This window comes from Zophobas morio, unplaced genomic scaffold, assembly GCF_036711695.1.
Source record: "Zophobas morio isolate AGI-343-1 ecotype UQ-CSIRO unplaced genomic scaffold, CSIRO_AGI_Zmor_V1 ptg000469l, whole genome shotgun sequence".
NCBI classification, from domain to species: domain Eukaryota; kingdom Metazoa; phylum Arthropoda; class Insecta; order Coleoptera; family Tenebrionidae; genus Zophobas; species Zophobas morio.
Window position 1 is genome coordinate 175497 of NW_026972572.1, and position 18940 is coordinate 194436.

Sequence of the window (18940 nt, forward strand, 5' to 3'; positions counted from 1 at the left end):
ATTAAAAAATTTAATGTGGAAAGAATTTAGTTTGCAAGGAAATTATAAATGGTTAGATTTATTGGCAAATGTGGTACATCGATATAATAATTCTTATCATCGTACTATAAAAATGAAACCGTCACAAGTTAACAAAAGTAATGAAAACGCTATTCTAAAAGCTGCTTATACTCAGATTAAAATAGTTAGCAATAAATCAAAATTTAAAGTTGGTGATAACGTAAGAATAAGTAAGTATCGCGGAATATTCGATAAGGGATACACACCCAATTGGTCAAATGAGATTTTCATAATAAGAAAAATTAATCTCACTAATCCCACCACATATTTTTTGAAAGATGAAAAGGGTGAAAACATTTTAGGTGGTTTCTATGAAATGGAACTATTGAAAGTTAAGCATCCAGGTGTATATCTCGTTGAAAAAGTTTTAAAAAAGAAAGGTAATCAACTTTATGTTAAATGGTTAGGATTTAATAATACCCACAACAGTTGGATTGATAAAAAAAAAATTACATAGTCGCTTTTCTCTCAGTCAGTTAACATAATTGATACGATGAAGTTGGTTGTAGTCGACGTACAAGGTTTTTGTCTACCTGAATTCATTGTAAAAGAACTTGCGATTTACGATGGAATTAACACAATACACGAAACATTCAAATCTACAAAACAACTCAAAGAAATCGATGAAAGAACGAAGAAACAAGCTAGATATCTAGAACGTTATCATCACATGTTGAGATTTAATGACGGCTTCAAGGAGCAGATATCTGTAAAAGAAATTTTGTTCAAATACATCAAGGAATATGCAGTGGAGATCTTATATGTAAAAGGAAAATGTAAAGAAAATTACCTTAGGGAAACGCTAGGAAAAGACTGCCCCAAAATTGTGAACCTCGAAACAATTGAAGACTCTGTGAAATTATCTAAAGAAATCCCAGCATGTGATAAACATATTGCTAATAATAAAAAATGTTACTGTTCTTTAAACAATGCTAAATGTATTTACAATTGGTTGTATTCAAGGTTTCCTCAATAAATAATACTATATTAAACTGTGTTTTATTTAATCGCAACACAAAACGTCAAAATAACGAACGAAAAAAAAAAACTGTCAGGTGTGGGATTCGAACCCACGCTCCCTTTCGAGAATCAGAGCTTAAATCTGACGCCTTAGACCGCTCGGCCAACCTGACTATGGAAAAACGGGTCAGGTCGATCGAGTAAAAGGCATTGCCAAAACGTACAGGTCAGGCACGTGAAGTCCTAAGGCAAGTCAGCCAAGGCCAGCCCCGTGCAGCGACCCGACCTAAAAAAAAAAAGAGGGGATAGATCTCGAGATGACCAAGGGCAATAAACGTAATTCCTACAGACGAATCCATCGACTTTTATACAAGTATAAAACGGAAGTGGGGATGCGAGATTGCGTCCGAGATCCCTCCCCGACCTAAACGAAAAGAGGGGATAGATCTCGAGATGAACGAGGGCAATAAACGACCAAGGTCGAGCAACGACTAGGTCAATGATCGCCCGATGAAAAGTAATGGGGGAGCTGGACCAGCTGGCAAGGTCAGCCACGTGCACCGACAAGCTCGACAACAAATGAAAGGTCAATGACCGCTCGATGAAAAGTAATGGGGGAGCTGGACCAGTTTGACCTCATTTGACCTGGTCTAGAACCCCCACTATATAACTACTTATAATTTGGTATACCCCTGATTTAAAAATCATGCGAGAAACTCTGCATCTAATATATAGTTCTTACAGATTATATGGGACTTTGGGTTTGAAAATAATATATAATAACTTTAAGCGTAAATATGAAGAAGCTGTTAAAAAAGCTAAAATTGCAGCTAATAATGTCTTTATTAAAAACAATTCTAATAATTCTAAAGCTATGTGGTCATTAATAAACAGAAGTAGAAAACGTACTATTCATGAAACTACAAAAATTTCCTCTAACGAATTCAATTTACATTTCTCGAGCATTGCTAAAAATATTCTTAATTCCTTACCAAATACTAATCTTGATCCTGTTAAAATTATGATATCTGTTAATAACACGTCACATATGTTCTTTAAATTCAGGACAGTTAGTGAGGTACAAGTACGTGAGGCATTGAATAAATTAAAAAATAAGAGCAGTAAAGATATTTATGGGTTCAATGTCGACGTTATAAAATCAGTAAAGGATATACTAATTGCACCTTTGACCAAATTAATAAATAAATGTATTGTTGACTCGGTTTTTCCAGACTGCTTAAAATTGGCTTTAGTATGTCCAATATACAAAAAAGGTAATGTCAATGAAGTTGATAACTATCGACCAATCTCCCTTCTTCCAGTGTTGTCTAAAGTGTTCGAAAAATTAATGTTAGAACAAATCCTTGAATTCTTTATTAGTAATAACTTGTTTTGTACAAATCAGTTTGGATTTCGAAAAGGCTTATCCACTGAAAAAGCTGTTCTATCTTTTATTGATAATGTCGTTAAATCCTTTCAAGATGGTGAATATTTTGTGTCTGCCTTTCTAGATCTTAGTAAGGCATTTGACTGCATGTCTCATGAAATACTAATCCGTAAACTTTTTTTTTACAACTTTCAGCCAGATGCCACTAGATTAATTTCATCGTATCTTTTGAATCGATTGCAAGTAGTCTCTGTTGATGGTATAGTCTCCGATAAAGAACAAATCGCGTATGGTGTACCTCAGGGGTCCATCTTAGGGCCTCTACTTTTCTTAATTTATGTGAACGATCTGCCATACTATTTCCCTGATTTTTTTACGATATTGTACGCGGACGATACTACTTTTAGTAAAAAGGCAATGTCATCTTCATTAGTAATAAGTACTCTTATGAATATATCTTCGCAAGCGGAACCTTGGTTTTTCGCCAACAAACTTTGCGTAAATAAGAACAAATCAGTTCAGATGGTATTTTCATTGAAGAAAGATAAGTCTTTTGCGGATACGAAAAGTACTAACAAGTTTCTCGGAATTGTTCTAGATACTAAATTACTTTGGCATGAACATGTGGATTATATTGTTCACATCATTTCTAAAAATACTTATCTCTTAAGAAACTTATCAAATCATGTTGATCAAAATATATTAAAAATTGCATATTATGCGCTAATACAATCTCACTTAGTATATGGTATACTAATCTGGGGACACAGCGCCTCGTCACAAAACCTTTTTAGGCTTCAAAGAAGAGCTATTAGAATCCTTTCAGGTATTGGTTATCGTAATGATTGCAAATTTTCATTTCAATCCTTAAATATTTTGACATTGCCCTGCTTGTACATCTATCACTGTTTTAAATTTTTAGTAAACCAAATTAATCAATTTCCTACACTGAGTTCTTTCCATGACTATAATACCAGGTCCACAAATTTGTTAATCGAAAATTTGAGAATAAACCGTTGCAGAACTGCCAGGAACTATTTCTGTATAGTGTTCTTTAACAAATTACCTCAGAGTTTCCGCAACCTTCCACCATCTCAATTTCTAAAAAAAATCAAGGATGTCTTAACCGAAAATAGTTTTTATAGTTTCAATGAATATTTTCAATATAATTTTGAGTAATTTCTTGTTTATCATGTAGCTAGCTCATAATCTACATAAGTATTGTATTGCATGGTTTTTATGTTTATTTTTACTATTACATTCTTGTAAACTTTGGACGAGTGTATAAACTTTATGTTTTTAGCACAATAAAATTACTTACTTACTTACTTACTTACTATATTTCAACGTTTTTTGATGGTTCTGAGCCACCAAACACACTTAAAGCATGCAGAATCGACTCAGAATAGGAAAAGGAGACGTTTAGGTCAATTTTATGCATTCTGGCGTTCGTAGATACAAGAAAACTGTTAAAATTCTTCAGAAACGTCACTTTTGAAGTGTTTTCTTGTACTTTTAAGCCAATCAGATACCCTACGGCCTCGGAAAGTGCAACGAAACCATCAAATTTTAGCTAGAAACTGTATTTTTGTCGATTTTTATTGAATTTGAACTATATTTCAACGTTTTTTGATGGTTCTGAGCCACCAAACTCACTTAAAGCATGCAGAATCGACTCAGAATAGGAAAAGGAGACGTTTAGGTCAATTTTATGCATTCTGGCGTTCGTAGATACAAGAAAACTGTTAAAATTCTTCAGAAACGTCACTTTTGAAGTGTTTTCTTGTACTTTTAAGCCAATCAGATACCCTACGGGCTCGGAAAGTGCAACGAAACCATCAAATTTTAGCTAGAAACTGTATTTTTGTCGATTTTTATTGAATTTGAACTATATTTCAACGTTTTTTGATGGTTCTGAGCCACCAAACACACTTAAAGCATGCAGAATCGACTCAGAATAGGAAAAGGAGACGTTTAGGTCAATTTTATGCATTCTGGCGTTCGTAGATACAAGAAAACTGTTAAAATTCTTCAGAAACGTCACTTTTGAAGTGTTTTCTTGTACTTTTAAGCCAATCAGATACCCTACGGGCTCGGAAAGTGCAACGAAACCATCAAATTTTAGCTAGAAACTGTATTTTTGTCGATTTTTATTGAATTTGAACTATATTTCAACGTTTTTTGATGGTTCTGAGCCACCAAACACACTTAAAGCATGCAGAATCGACTCAGAATAGGAAAAGGAGACGTTTAGGTCAATTTTATGCATTCTGGCGTTCGTAGATACAAGAAAACTGTTAAAATTCTTCAGAAACGTCACTTTTGAAGTGTTTTCTTGTACTTTTAAGCCAATCAGATACCCTACGGGCTCGGAAAGTGCAACGAAACCATCAAATTTTAGCTAGAAACTGTATTTTTGTCGATTTTTTTTGAATTTGAACTATATTTCAACGTTTGTTGATGGTTCTGAGCCACCAAACACACTTAAAGCATGCAGAATCGACTCAGAATAGGAAAAGGAGACGTTTAGGTCAATTTTATGCATTCTGGCGTTCGTAGATACAAGAAAACTGTTAAAATTCTTTAGAAACGTCACTTTTGAAGTGTTTTCTTGTACTTTTAAGCCAATCAGATACCCTACGGGCTCGGAAAGTGCAACGAAACCATGAAATTTTAGCTAGAAACTGTATTTTTGTCGATTTTTATTGAATTTGAACTATATTTCAACGTTTTTTGATGGTTCTGAGCCACCAAACACACTTAAAGCATGCAGAATCGACTCAGAATAGGAAAAGGAGACGTTTAGGTCAATTTTATGCATTCTGGCGTTCGTAGATACAAGAAAACTGTTAAAATTCTTCAGAAACGTCACTTTTGAAGTGTTTTCTTGTACTTTTAAGCCAATCAGATACCCTACGGCCTCGGAAAGTGCAACGAAACCATCAAATTTTAGCTAGAAACTGTATTTTTGTCGATTTTTATTGAATTTGAACTATATTTCAACGTTTTTTGATGGTTCTGAGCCACCAAACACACTTAAAGCATGCAGAATCGACTCAGAATAGGAAAAGGAGACGTTTAGGTCAATTTTATGCATTCTGGCGTTCGTAGATACAAGAAAACTGTTAAAATTCTTCAGAAACGTCACTTTTGAAGTGTTTTCTTGTACTTTTAAGCCAATCAGATACCCTACGGGCTCGGAAAGTGCAACGAAACCATCAAATTTTAGCTAGAAACTGTATTTTTGTCGATTTTTATTGAATTTGAACTATATTTCAACGTTTTTTGATGGTTCTGAGCCACCAAACACACTTAAAGCATGCAGAATCGACTCAGAATAGGAAAAGGAGACGTTTAGGTCAATTTTATGCATTCTGGCGTTCGTAGATACAAGAAAACTGTTAAAATTCTTCAGAAACGTCACTTTTGAAGTGTTTTCTTGTACTTTTAAGCCAATCAGATACCCTACGGGCTCGGAAAGTGCAACGAAACCATCAAATTTTAGCTAGAAACTGTATTTTTGTCGATTTTTATTGAATTTGAACTACATTTCAACGTTTTTTGATGGTTCTGAGCCACCAAACACACTTAAAGCATGCAGAATCGACTCAGAATAGGAAAAGGAAAGGTTTAGGTCAATTTTATGCATTCTGGCGTTCGTAGATACAAGAAAACTGTTAAAATTCTTCAGAAACGTCACTTTTGAAGTGTTTTCTTGTACTTTTAAGCCAATCAGATACCCTACGGGCTCGGAAAGTGCAACGAAACCATCAAATTTTAGCTAGAAACTGTATTTTTGTCGATTTTTATTGAATTTGAACTATATTTCAACGTTTTTTGATGGTTCTGAGCCACCAAACACACTTAAAGCATGCAGAATCGATTCAGAATAGGAAAAGGAGACGTTTAGGTCAATTTTATGCATTCTGGCGTTCGTAGATACAAGAAAACTGTTAAAATTCTTCAGAAACGTCACTTTTGAAGTGATTTCTTGTACTTTTAAGCCAATCAGATACCCTACGGGCTCGGAAAGTGCAACGAAACCATCAAATTTTAGCTAGAAACTGAATTTTTGTCGATTTTTATTGAATTTGAACTATATTTCAACGTTTTTTGATGGTTCTGAGCCACCAAACACACTTAAAGCATGCAGAATCGACTCAGAATAGGAAAAGGAGACGTTTAGGTCAATTTTATGCATTCTGGCGTTCGTAGATACAAGAAAACTGTTAAAATTCTTCAGAAACGTCACTTTTGAAGTGTTTTCTTGTACTTTTAAGCCAATCAGATACCCTACGGGCTCGGAAAGTGCAACGAAACCATCAAATTTTAGCTAGAAACTGTATTTTTGTCGATTTTTATTGAATTTGAACTATATTTCAACGTTTTTTGATGGTTCTGAGCCACCAAACACACTTAAAGCATGCAGAATCGACTCAGAATAGGAAAAGGAGACGTTTAGGTCAATTTTATGCATTCTGGCGTTCGTGGATACAAGAAAACTGTTAAAGTTCTTCAGAAACGTCACTTTTGAAGTGTTTTCTTGTACTTTTAAGCCAATCAGATACCCTACGAGCTCGGAAAGTGCAACGAAACCATCAAATTTTAGCTAGAAACTGTATTTTTGTCGATTTTTATTGAATTTGAACTATATTTCAACGTTTTTTGATGGTTCTGAGCCACCAAACACACTTAAAGCATGCAGAATCGACTCAGAATAGGAAAAGGAGACGTTTAGGTCAATTTTATGCATTCTGGCGTTCGTAGATACAAGAAAACTGTTAAAATTCTTCAGAAACGTCACTTTTGAAGTGTTTTCTTGTACTTTTAAGCCAATCAGATAGCCTACGGGCTCGGAAAGTGCAACGAAACCATCAAATTTTAGCTAGAAACTGTATTTTTGTCGATTTTTATTGAATTTGAACTATATTTCAACGTTTTTTGATGGTTCTGAGCCACCAAACACACTTAAAGCATGCAGAATCGACTCAGAATAGGAAAAGGAGACGTTTAGGTCAATTTTATGCATTCTGGCGTTCGTAGATACAAGAAAACTGTTAAAATTCTTCAGAAACGTCACTTTTGAAGTGTTTTCTTGTACTTTTAAGCCAATCAGAAACCCTACGGGCTCGGAAAGTGCAACGAAACCATCAAATTTTAGCTAGAAACTGTATTTTTGTCGATTTTTATTGAATTTGAACTATATTTCAACGTTTTTTGATGGTTCTGAGCCACCAAACACACTTAAAGCATGCAGAATCGACTCAGAATAGGAAAAGGAGACGTTTAGGTCAATTTTATGCATTCTGGCGTTCGTAGATACAAGAAAACTGTTAAAATTCTTCAGAAACGTCACTTTTGAAGTGTTTTCTTGTACTTTTAAGCCAATCAGATACCCTACGGGCTCGGAAAGTGCAACGAAACCATCAAATTTTAGCTAGAAACTGTATTTTTGTCGATTTTTATTGAATTTGAACTATATTTCAACGTTTTTTGATGGTTCTGAGCCACCAAACACACTGAAAGCATGCAGAATCGACTCAGAATAGGAAAAGGAGACGTTTAGGTCAATTTTATGCATTCTGGCGCTCGTAGATACAAGAAAACTGTTAAAATTCTTCAGAAACGTCACTTTTGAAGTGTTTTCTTGTACTTTTAAGCCAATCAGATACCCTACGGGCTCGGAAAGTGCAACGAAACCATCAAATTTTAGCTAGAAACTGTATTTTTGTCGATTTTTATTGAATTTGAACTATATTTCAACGTTTTTTGATGGTTCTGAGCCACCAAACACACTTAAAGCATGCAGAATCGACTCAGAATAGGAAAAGGAGACGTTTAGGTCAATTTTATGCATTCTGATGTTCGTAGATCCAAGAAATCTGTTAAAATTCTTCAGAAACGTCACTTTTGAAGTGTTTGCTTGTACTTTTAAGCCAATCAGATACCCTACGGGCTCGGAAAGTGCAACGAAACCATCAAATTTTAGCTAGAAACTGTATTTTTGTCGATTTTTATTGAATTTGAACTATATTTCAAAGTTTTTTGATGGTTCTGAGCCACCAAACACACTTAAGCATGCAGAATCGACTCAGAATAGGAAAAGGAGACGTTTAGGTCAATTTTATGCATTCTGGCGTTCGTAGATACAAGAAAACTATTAAAATTCTTCAGAAACGTCACTTTTGAAGTGTTTTCTTGTACTTTTAAACCAATCAGATACCCTACGGGCTCGGAAAGTGCAACGAAACCATCAAATTTTAGCTAGAAACTGTATTTTTGTCGATTTTTATTGAATTTGAACTATATTTCAACGTTTTTTGATGGTTCTGAGCCACCAAACACACTTAAAGCATGCAGAATCGACTCAGAATAGGAAAAGGAGACGCTTAGGTCAATTTTATGCATTCTGGCGTTCGTAGATACAAGAAAACTGTTAAAATTCTTCAGAAACGTCACTTTTGAAGTGTTTTCTTGTACTTTTAAGCCAATCAGATACCCTACGGGCTCGGAAAGTGCAACGAAACCATCAAATTTTAGCTAGAAACTGTATTTTTGTCGATTTTTATTGAATTTGAACTATATTTCAACGTTTTTTGATGGTTCTGAGCCACCAAACACACTTAAAGCATGCAGAATCGACTCAGAATAGGAAAAGGAGACGTTTAGGTCAATTTTATGCATTCTGGCGTTCGTAGATACAAGAAAACTGTTAAAATTCTTCAGAAACGTCACTTTTGAAGTGTTTTCTTGTACTTTTAAGCCAATCAGATACCCTACGGGCTCGGAAAGTGCAACGAAACCATCAAATTTTAGCTAGAAACTGTATTTTTGTCGATTTTTATTGAATTTGAACTATATTTCAACGTTTTTTGATGGTTCTGAGCCACCAAACACACTTAAAGCATGCAGAATCGACTCAGAATAGGAAAAGGAGACGTTTAGGTCAATTTTATGCATTCTGGCGTTCGTAGATACAAGAAAACTGTTAAAATTCTTCAGAAACGTCACTTTTGAAGTGTTTTCTTGTACTTTTAAGCCAATCAGATACCCTACGGGCTCGGAAAGTGCAACGAAACCATCAAATTTTAGCTAGAAACTGTATTTTTGTCGATTTTTATTGAATTTGAACTATATTTCAACGTTTTTTGATGGTTCTGAGCCACCAAACACACTTAAAGCATGCAGAATCGACTCAGAATAGGAAAAGGAGACGTTTAGGTCAATTTTATGCATTCTGGCGTTCGTAGATACAAGAAAACTGTTAAAATTCTTCAGAAACGTCACTTTTGAAGTGTTTTCTTGTACTTTTAAGCCAATCAGATACCCAACGGGCTCGGAAAGTGCAACGAAACCATCAAATTTTAGCTAGAAACTGTATTTTTGTCGATTTTTATTGAATTTGAACTATATTTCAACGTTTTTTGATGGTTCTGAGCCACCAAACACACTTAAAGCATGCAGAATCGACTCAGAATAGGAAAAGGAGACGTTTAGGTCAATTTTATGCATTCTGGCGTTCGTAGATACAAGAAAACTGTTAAAATTCTTCAGAAACGTCCCTTTTGAAGTGTTTTCTTGTACTTTTAAGCCAATCAGATACCCTACGGGCTCGGAAAGTGCAACGAAACCATCAAATTTTAGCTAGAAACTGTATTTTTGTCGATTTTTTTTGAATTTGAACTATATTTCAACGTTTTTTGATGGTTCTGAGCCACCAAACACACTTAAAGCATGCAGAATCGACTCAGAATAGGAAAAGGAGACGTTTAGGTCAATTTTATGCATTCTGGAGTTCGTAGATACAAGAAAACTGTTAAAATTCTTCAGAAACGTCACTTTTGAAGTGTTTTCTTGTACTTTTAAGCCAATCAGATACCCTACGGGCTCGGAAAGTGCAACGAAACCATCAAATTTTAGCTAGAAACTGTATTTTTGTCGATTTTTATTGAATTTGAACTATATTTCAACGTTTTTTGATGGTTCTGAGCCACCAAACACACTTAAAGCATGCAGAATCGACTCAGAATAGGAAAAGGAGACGCTTAGGTCAATTTTATGCATTCTGGCGTTCGTAGATACAAGAAAACTGTTAAAATTCTTCAGAAATGTCACTTTTGAAGTGTTTTCTTGTACTTTTAAGCCAATCAGATACCCAACGGGCTCGGAAAGTGCAACGAAACCATCAAATTTTAGCTAGAAACTGTATTTTTGTCGATTTTTATTGAATTTGAACTATATTTCAACGTTTTTTGATGGTTCTGAGCCACCAAACACACTTAAAGCATGCAGAATCGACTCAGAATAGGAAAAGGAGACGTTTAGGTCAATTTTATGCATTCTGGCGTTCGTAGATACAAGAAAACTGTTAAAATTCTTCAGAAACGTCACTTTTGAAGTGTTTTCTTGTACTTTTAAGCCAATCAGATACCCTACGGGCTCGGAAAGTGCAACGAAACCATCAAATTTTAGCTAGAAACTGTATTTTTGTCGATTTTTATTGAATTTGAACTATATTTCAACGTTTTTTGATGGTTCTCAGCCACCAAACACACTTAAAGCATGCAGAATCGACTCAGAATAGGAAAAGGAGACGTTTAGGTCAATTTTATGCATTCTGGCGTTCGTAGATACAAGAAAACTGTTAAAATTCTTCAGAAACGTCCCTTTTGAAGTGTTTTCTTGTACTTTTAAGCCAATCAGATACCCTACGGGCTCGGAAAGTGCAACGAAACCATCAAATTTTAGCTTGAAACTGTATTTTTGTCGATTTTTTTTGAATTTGAACTATATTTCAACGTTTTTTGATGGTTCTGAGCCACCAAACACACTTAAAGCATGCAGAATCGACTCAGAATAGGAAAAGGAGACGTTTAGGTCAATTTTATGCATTCTGGAGTTCGTAGATACAAGAAAACTGTTAAAATTCTTCAGAAACGTCACTTTTGAAGTGTTTTCTTGTACTTTTAAGCCAATCAGATACCCTACGGGCTCGGAAAGTGCAACGAAACCATCAAATTTTAGCTAGAAACTGTATTTTTGTCGATTTTTATTGAATTTGAACTATATTTCAACGTTTTTTGATGGTTCTGAGCCACCAAACACACTTAAAGCATGCAGAATCGACTCAGAATAGGAAAAGGAGACGTTTAGGTCAATTTTATGCATTCTGGCGTTCGTAGATACAAGAAAACTGTTAAAATTCTTCAGAAACGTCACTTTTGAAGTGTTTTCTTGTACTTTTAAGCCAATCAGATACCCTACGGGCTCGGAAAGTGCAACGAAACCATCAAATTTTAGCTAGAAACTGTATCTTTGTCGATTTTTATTGAATTTGAACTATATTTCAACGTTTTTTGATGGTTCTGAGCCACCAAACACACTTAAAGCATGCAGAATCGACTCAGAATAGGAAAAGGAGACGTTTAGGTCAATTTTATGCATTCTGGCGTTCGTAGATACAAGAAAACTGTTAAAATTCTTCAGAAACGTCACTTTTGAAGTGTTTTCTTGTACTTTTAAGCCAATCAGATACCCTACGGGCTCGGAAAGTGCAACGAAACCATCAAATTTTAGCTAGAAACTGTATTTTTGTCGATTTTTATTGAATTTGAACTACATTTCAACGTTTTTTGATGGTTCTGAGCCACCAAACACACTTAAAGCATGCAGAATCGACTCAGAATAGGAAAAGGAGACGTTTAGGTCAATTTTATGCATTCTGGCGTTCGTAGATACAAGAAAACTGTTAAAATTCTTCAGAAACGTCACTTTTGAAGTGTTTTCTTGTACTTTTAAGCCAATCAGATACCCTACGGGCTCGGAAAGTGCAACGAAACCATCAAATTTTAGCTAGAAACTGTATTTTTGTCGATTTTTATTGAATTTGAACTATATTTCAACGTTTTTTGATGGTTCTGAGCCACCAAACACACTTAAAGCATGCAGAATCGACTCACAATAGGAAAAGGAGACGTTTAGGTCAATTTTATGCATTCTGGCGTTCGTAGATACAAGAAAACTGTTAAAATTCTTCAGAAACGTCACTTTTGAAGTGTTTTCTTGTACTTTTAAGCCAATCAGATACCCTACGGGCTCGGAAAGTGCAACGAAACCATCAAATTTTAGCTAGAAACTGTATTTTTGTCGATTTTTATTGAATTTGAACTATATTTCAACGTTTTTTGATGGTTCTGAGCCACCAAACACACTTAAAGCATGCAGAATCGACTCAGAATAGGAAAAGGAGACGTTTAGGTCAATTTTATGCATTCTGGCGTTCGTAGATACAAGAAAACTGTTAAAATTCTTCAGAAACGTCACTTTTGAAGTGTTTTCTTGTACTTTTAAGCCAATCAGATACCCTACGGGCTCGGAAAGTGCAACGAAACCATCAAATTTTAGCTAGAAACTGTATTTTTGTCGATTTTTATTGAATTTGAACTATATTTCAACGTTTTTTGATGGTTCTGAGCCACCAAACACACTTAAAGCATGCAGAATCGACTCAGAATAGGAAAAGGAGACGTTTAGGTCAATTTTATGCATTCTGGCGTTCGTAGATACAAGAAAACTGTTAAAATTCTTCAGAAACGTCACTTTTGAAGTGTTTTCTTGTACTTTTAAGCCAATCAGATACCCTACGGGCTCGGAAAGTGCAACGAAACCATCAAATTTTAGCTAGAAACTGTATTTTTGTCGATTTTTATTGAATTTGAACTATATTTCAACGTTTTTTGATGGTTCTGAGCCACCAAACACACTTAAAGCATGCAGAATCGACTCAGAATAGGAAAAGGAGACGTTTAGGTCAATTTTATGCATTCTGGCGTTCGTAGATACAAGAAAATTGTTAAAATTCTTCAGAAACGTCACTTTTGAAGTGTTTTCTTGTACTTTTAAGCCAATCAGATACCCGACGGGCTCGGAAAGAGCAACGAAACCATCAAATTTTAGCTAGAAACTGTATTTTTGTCGATTTTTATTGAATTTGAACTATATTTCAACGTTTTTTGATGGTTCTGAGCCACCAAACACACTTAAAGCATGCAGAATCGACTCAGAATAGGAAAAGGAGACGTTTAGGTCAATTTTATGCATTCTGGCGTTCGTAGATACAAGAAAACTGTTAAAATTCTTCAGAAACGTCACTTTTGAAGTGTTTTCTTGTACTTTTAAGCCAATCAGATACCCTACGGGCTCGGAAAGTGCAACGAAACCATCAAATTTTAGCTAGAAACTGTATTTTTGTCGATTTTTATTGAATTTGAACTATATTTCAACGTTTTTTGATGGTTCTGAGCCACCAAACACACTTAAAGCATGCAGAATCGACTCAGAATAGGAAAAGGAGACGTTTAGGTCAATTTTATGCATTCTGGCGTTCGTAGATACAAGAAAACTGTTAAAATTCTTCAGAAACGTCACTTTTGAAGTGTTTTCTTGTACTTTTAAGCCGATCAGATACCCTACGGGCTCGGAAAGTGCAACGAAACCATCAAATTTTAGCTAGAAACTGTATTTTTGTCGATTTTTATTGAATTTGAACTATATTTCAACGTTTTTTGATGGTTCTGAGCCACCAAACACACTTAAAGCATGCAGAATCGACTCAGAATAGGAAAAGGAGACGTTTAGGTCAATTTTATGCATTCTGGCGTTCGTAGATACTAGAAAACTGTTAAAATTCTTCAGAAACGTCACTTTTGAAGTGTTTTCTTGTACTTTTAAGCCAATCAGATACCCTACGGGCTCGGAAAGTGCAACGAAACCATCAAATTTTAGCTAGAAACTGTATTTTTGTCGATTTTTATTGAATTTGAACTATATTTCAACGTTTTTTGATGGTTCTGAGCCACCAAACACACTTAAAGCATGCAGAATCGACTCAGAATAGGAAAAGGAGACGTTTAGGTCAATTTTATGCATTCTGGCGTTCGTAGATACAAGAAAACTGTTAAAATTCTTCAGAAACGTCACTTTTGAAGTGTTTTCTTGTACTTTTAAGCCAATCAGATACCCAACGGGCTCGGAAAGTGCAACGAAACCATCAAATTTTAGCTAGAAACTGTATTTTTGTCGATTTTTATTGAATTTGAACTACATTTCAACGTTTTTTGATGGTTCTGAGCCACCAAACACACTTAAAGCATGCAGAATCGACTCAGAATAGGAAAAGGAGACGTTTAGGTCAATTTTATGCATTCTGGCGTTCGTAGATACAAGAAAACTGTTAAAATTCTTCAGAAACGTCACTTTTGAAGTGTTTTCTTGTACTTTTAAGCCAATCAGATACCCTACGGGCTCGGAAAGTGCAACGAAACCATCAAATTTTAGTTAGAGACTGTATTTTTGTCGATTTTTATTGAATTTGAACTATATTTCAACGTTTTTTGATGGTTCTGAGCCACCAAACACACTTAAAGCATGCAGAATCGACTCAGAATAGGAAGAGGAGACGTTTAGGTCAATTTTATGCATTCTGGCGTTCGTAGATACAAGAAAACTGTTAAAATTCTTCAGAAACGTCACTTTTGAAGTATTTTCTTGTACTTTTAAGCCAATCAGATACCCTACGGGCTCGGAAAGTGCAACGAAACCATCAAATTTTAGCTAGAAACTGTATTTTTGTCGATTTTTATTGAATTTGAACTATATTTCAACGTTTTTTGATGGTTCTGAGCCACCAAACACACTTAAAGCATGCAGAATCGACTCAGAATAGGAAAAGGAGACGTTTAGGTCAATTTTATGCATTCTGGCGTTCGTAGATACAAGAAAACTGTTAAAATTCTTCAGAAACGTCACTTTTGAAGTGTTTTCTTGTACTTTTAAGCCAATCAGATACCCTACGGGCTCGGAAAGTGCAACGAAACCATCAAATTTTAGCTAGAAACTGTATTTTTGTCGATTTTTATTGAATTTCAACTATATTTCTACGTTTTTTTATGGTTCTGAGCCACCAAACACACTTAAAGCATGCAGAATCGACTCAGAATAGGAAAAGGAGACGTTTAGGTCAATTTTATGCATTCTGGCGTTCGTAGATACAAGAAAACTGTTAAAATTCTTCAGAAACGTCACTTTTGAAGTGTTTTCTTGTACTTTTAAGCCAATCAGATACCCAACGGGCTCGGAAAGTGCAACGAAACCATCAAATTTTAGCTAGAAACTGTATTTTTGTCGATTTTTATTGAATTTGAACTATATTTCAACGTTTTTTGATGGTTCTGAGCCACCAAACACACTTAAAGCATGCAGAATCGACTCAGAATAGGAAAAGGAGACGTTTAGGTCAATTTTATGCATTCTGGCGTTCGTAGATACAAGAAAACTGTTAAAATTCTTCAGAAACGTCACTTTTGAAGTGTTTTCTTGTACTTTTAAGCCAATCAGATACCCTACGGGCTCGGAAAGTGCAACGAAACCATCAAATTTTAGCTAGAAACTGTATTTTTGTCGATTTTTATTGAATTTGAACTATATTTCAACGTTTTTTGATGGTTCTGAGCCACCAAACACACTTAAAGCATGCAGAATCGACTCAGAATAGGAAAAGGAGACGTTTAGGTCAATTTTATGCATTCTGGCGTTCGTAGATACAAGAAAACTGTTAAAATTCTTCAGAAACGTCACTTTTGAAGTGTTTTCTTGTACTTTTAAGCCGATCAGATACCCTACGGGCTCGGAAAGTGCAACGAAACCATCAAATTTTAGCTAGAAACTGTATTTTTGTCGATTTTTATTGAATTTGAACTATATTTCAACGTTTTTTGATGGTTCTGAGCCACCAAACACACTTAAAGCATGCAGAATCGACTCAGAATAGGAAAAGGAGACGTTTAGGTCAATTTTATGCATTCTGGCGTTCGTAGATACTAGAAAACTGTTAAAATTCTTCAGAAACGTCACTTTTGAAGTGTTTTCTTGTACTTTTAAGCCAATCAGATACCATACGGGCTCGGAAAGTGCAACGAAACCATCAAATTTTAGCTAGAAACTGTATTTTTGTCGATTTTTATTGAATTTGAACTATATTTCAACGTTTTTTGATGGTTCTGAGCCACCAAACACACTTAAAGCATGCAGAATCGACTCAGAATAGGAAAAGGAGACGTTTAGGTCAATTTTATGCATTCTGGCGTTCGTAGATACAAGAAAACTGTTAAAATTCTTCAGAAACGTCACTTTTGAAGTGTTTTCTTGTACTTTTAAGCCAATCAGATACCCAACGGGCTCGGAAAGTGCAACGAAACCATCAAATTTTAGCTAGAAACTGTATTTTTGTCGATTTTTATTGAATTTGAACTACATTTCAACGTTTTTTGATGGTTCTGAGCCACCAAACACACTTAAAGCATGCAGAATCGACTCAGAATAGGAAAAGGAGACGTTTAGGTCAATTTTATGCATTCTGGCGTTCGTAGATACAAGAAAACTGTTAAAATTCTTCAGAAACGTCACTTTTGAAGTGTTTTCTTGTACTTTTAAGCCAATCAGATACCCTACGGGCTCGGAAAGTGCAACGAAACCATCAAATTTTAGTTAGAGACTGTATTTTTGTCGATTTTTATTGAATTTGAACTATATTTCAACGTTTTTTGATGGTTCTGAGCCACCAAACACACTTAAAGCATGCAGAATCGACTCAGAATAGGAAGAGGAGACGTTTAGGTCAATTTTATGCATTCTGGCGTTCGTAGATACAAGAAAACTGTTAAAATTCTTCAGAAACGTCACTTTTGAAGTATTTTCTTGTACTTTTAAGCCAATCAGATACCCTACGGGCTCGGAAAGTGCAACGAAACCATCAAATTTTAGCTAGAAACTGTATTTTTGTCGATTTTTATTGAATTTGAACTATATTTCAACGTTTTTTGATGGTTCTGAGCCACCAAACACACTTAAAGCATGCAGAATCGACTCAGAATAGGAAAAGGAGACGTTTAGGTCAATTTTATGCATTCTGGCGTTCGTAGATACAAGAAAACTGTTAAAATTCTTCAGAAACGTCACTTTTGAAGTGTTTTCTTGTACTTTTAAGCCAATCAGATACCCTACGGGCTCGGAAAGTGCAACGAAACCATCAAATTTTAGCTAGAAACTGTATTTTTGTCGATTTTTATTGAATTTCAACTATATTTCAACGTTTTTTTATGGTTCTGAGCCACCAAACACACTTAAAGCATGCAGAATCGACTCAGAATAGGAAAAGGAGACGTTTAGGTCAATTTTATGCATTCTGGCGTTCGTAGATACAAGAAAACTGTTAAAATTCTTCAGAAACGTCACTTTTGAAGTGTTTTCTTGTACTTTTAAGCCAATCAGATACCCAACGGGCTCGGAAAGTGCAACGAAACCATCAAATTTTAGCTAGAAACTGTATTTTTGTCGATTTTTATTGAATTTGAACTATATTTCAACGTTTTTTGATGGTTCTGAGCCACCAAACACACTTAAAGCATGCAGAATCGACTCAGAATAGGAAAAGGAGACGTTTAGGTCAATTTTATGCATTCTGGCGTTCGTAGATACAAGAAAACTGTTAAAATTCTTCAGAAACGTCACTTTTAAAGTGTTTTCTTGTACTTTTAAGCCAATCAGATACCCTACGGGCTCGGAAAGTGCAACGAAACCATCAAATTTTAGCTAGAAACTGTATTTTTGTCGATTTTTATTGAATTTGAACTATATTTCAACGTTTTTTGATGGTTCTGAGCCACCAAACACACTTAAAGCATGCAGAATCGACTCAGAATAGGAAAAGGAGACGTTTAGGTCAATTTTATGCATTCTGGCGTTCGTAGATACAAGAAAACTGTTAAAATTCTTCAGAAACGTCACTTTTGAAGTGTTTTCTTGTACTTTTAAGCCGATCAGATACCCTACGGGCTCGGAAAGTGCAACGAAACCATCAAATTTTAGCTAGAAACTGTATTTTTGTCGATTTTTATTGAATTTGAACTATATTTCAACGTTTTTTGATGGTTCTGAGCCACCAAACACACTTAAAGCATGCAGAATCGACTCAGAATAGGAAAAGGAGACGTTTAGGTCAATTTTATGCATTCTGGCGTTCGTAGATACTAGAAAACTGTTAAAATTCTTCAGAAACGTCACTTTTGAAGTGTTTTCTTGTACTTTTAAGCCAATCAGATACCATACGGGCTCGGAAAGTGCAACGAAACCATCAAATTTTAGCTAGAAACTGTATTTTTGTCGATTTTTATTGAATTTGAACTATATTTCAACGTTTTTTGATGGTTCTGAGCCACCAAACACACTTAAAGCATGCAGAATCGACTCAGAATAGGAAAAGGAGACGTTTAGGTCAATTTTATGCATTCTGGCGTTCGTAGATACAAGAAAACTGTTAAAATTCTTCAGAAACGTCACTTTTGAAGTGTTTTCTTGTACTTTTAAGCCAATCAGATACCCAACGGGCTCGGAAAGTGCAACGAAACCATCAAATTTTAGCTAGAAACTGTATTTTTGTCGATTTTTATTGAATTTGAACTACATTTCAACGTTTTT

The 18940-nt window shown here is 35.1% G+C and overlaps 1 protein-coding gene across 1 annotated transcript in view; it reads left to right on the forward strand.

The window, feature by feature from the left end:
* Positions 1-18940, forward strand: part of LOC135120979 (uncharacterized) — a 51357-nt gene that overhangs the window by 17839 nt on the left and 14578 nt on the right. The window contains exon 3 of the mRNA XM_064045297.1: positions 2603-2975. Coding sequence (XP_063901367.1) covers positions 2603-2975 — 373 coding nt within the window. The remainder of the gene's footprint in view (positions 1-2602; positions 2976-18940) is intronic.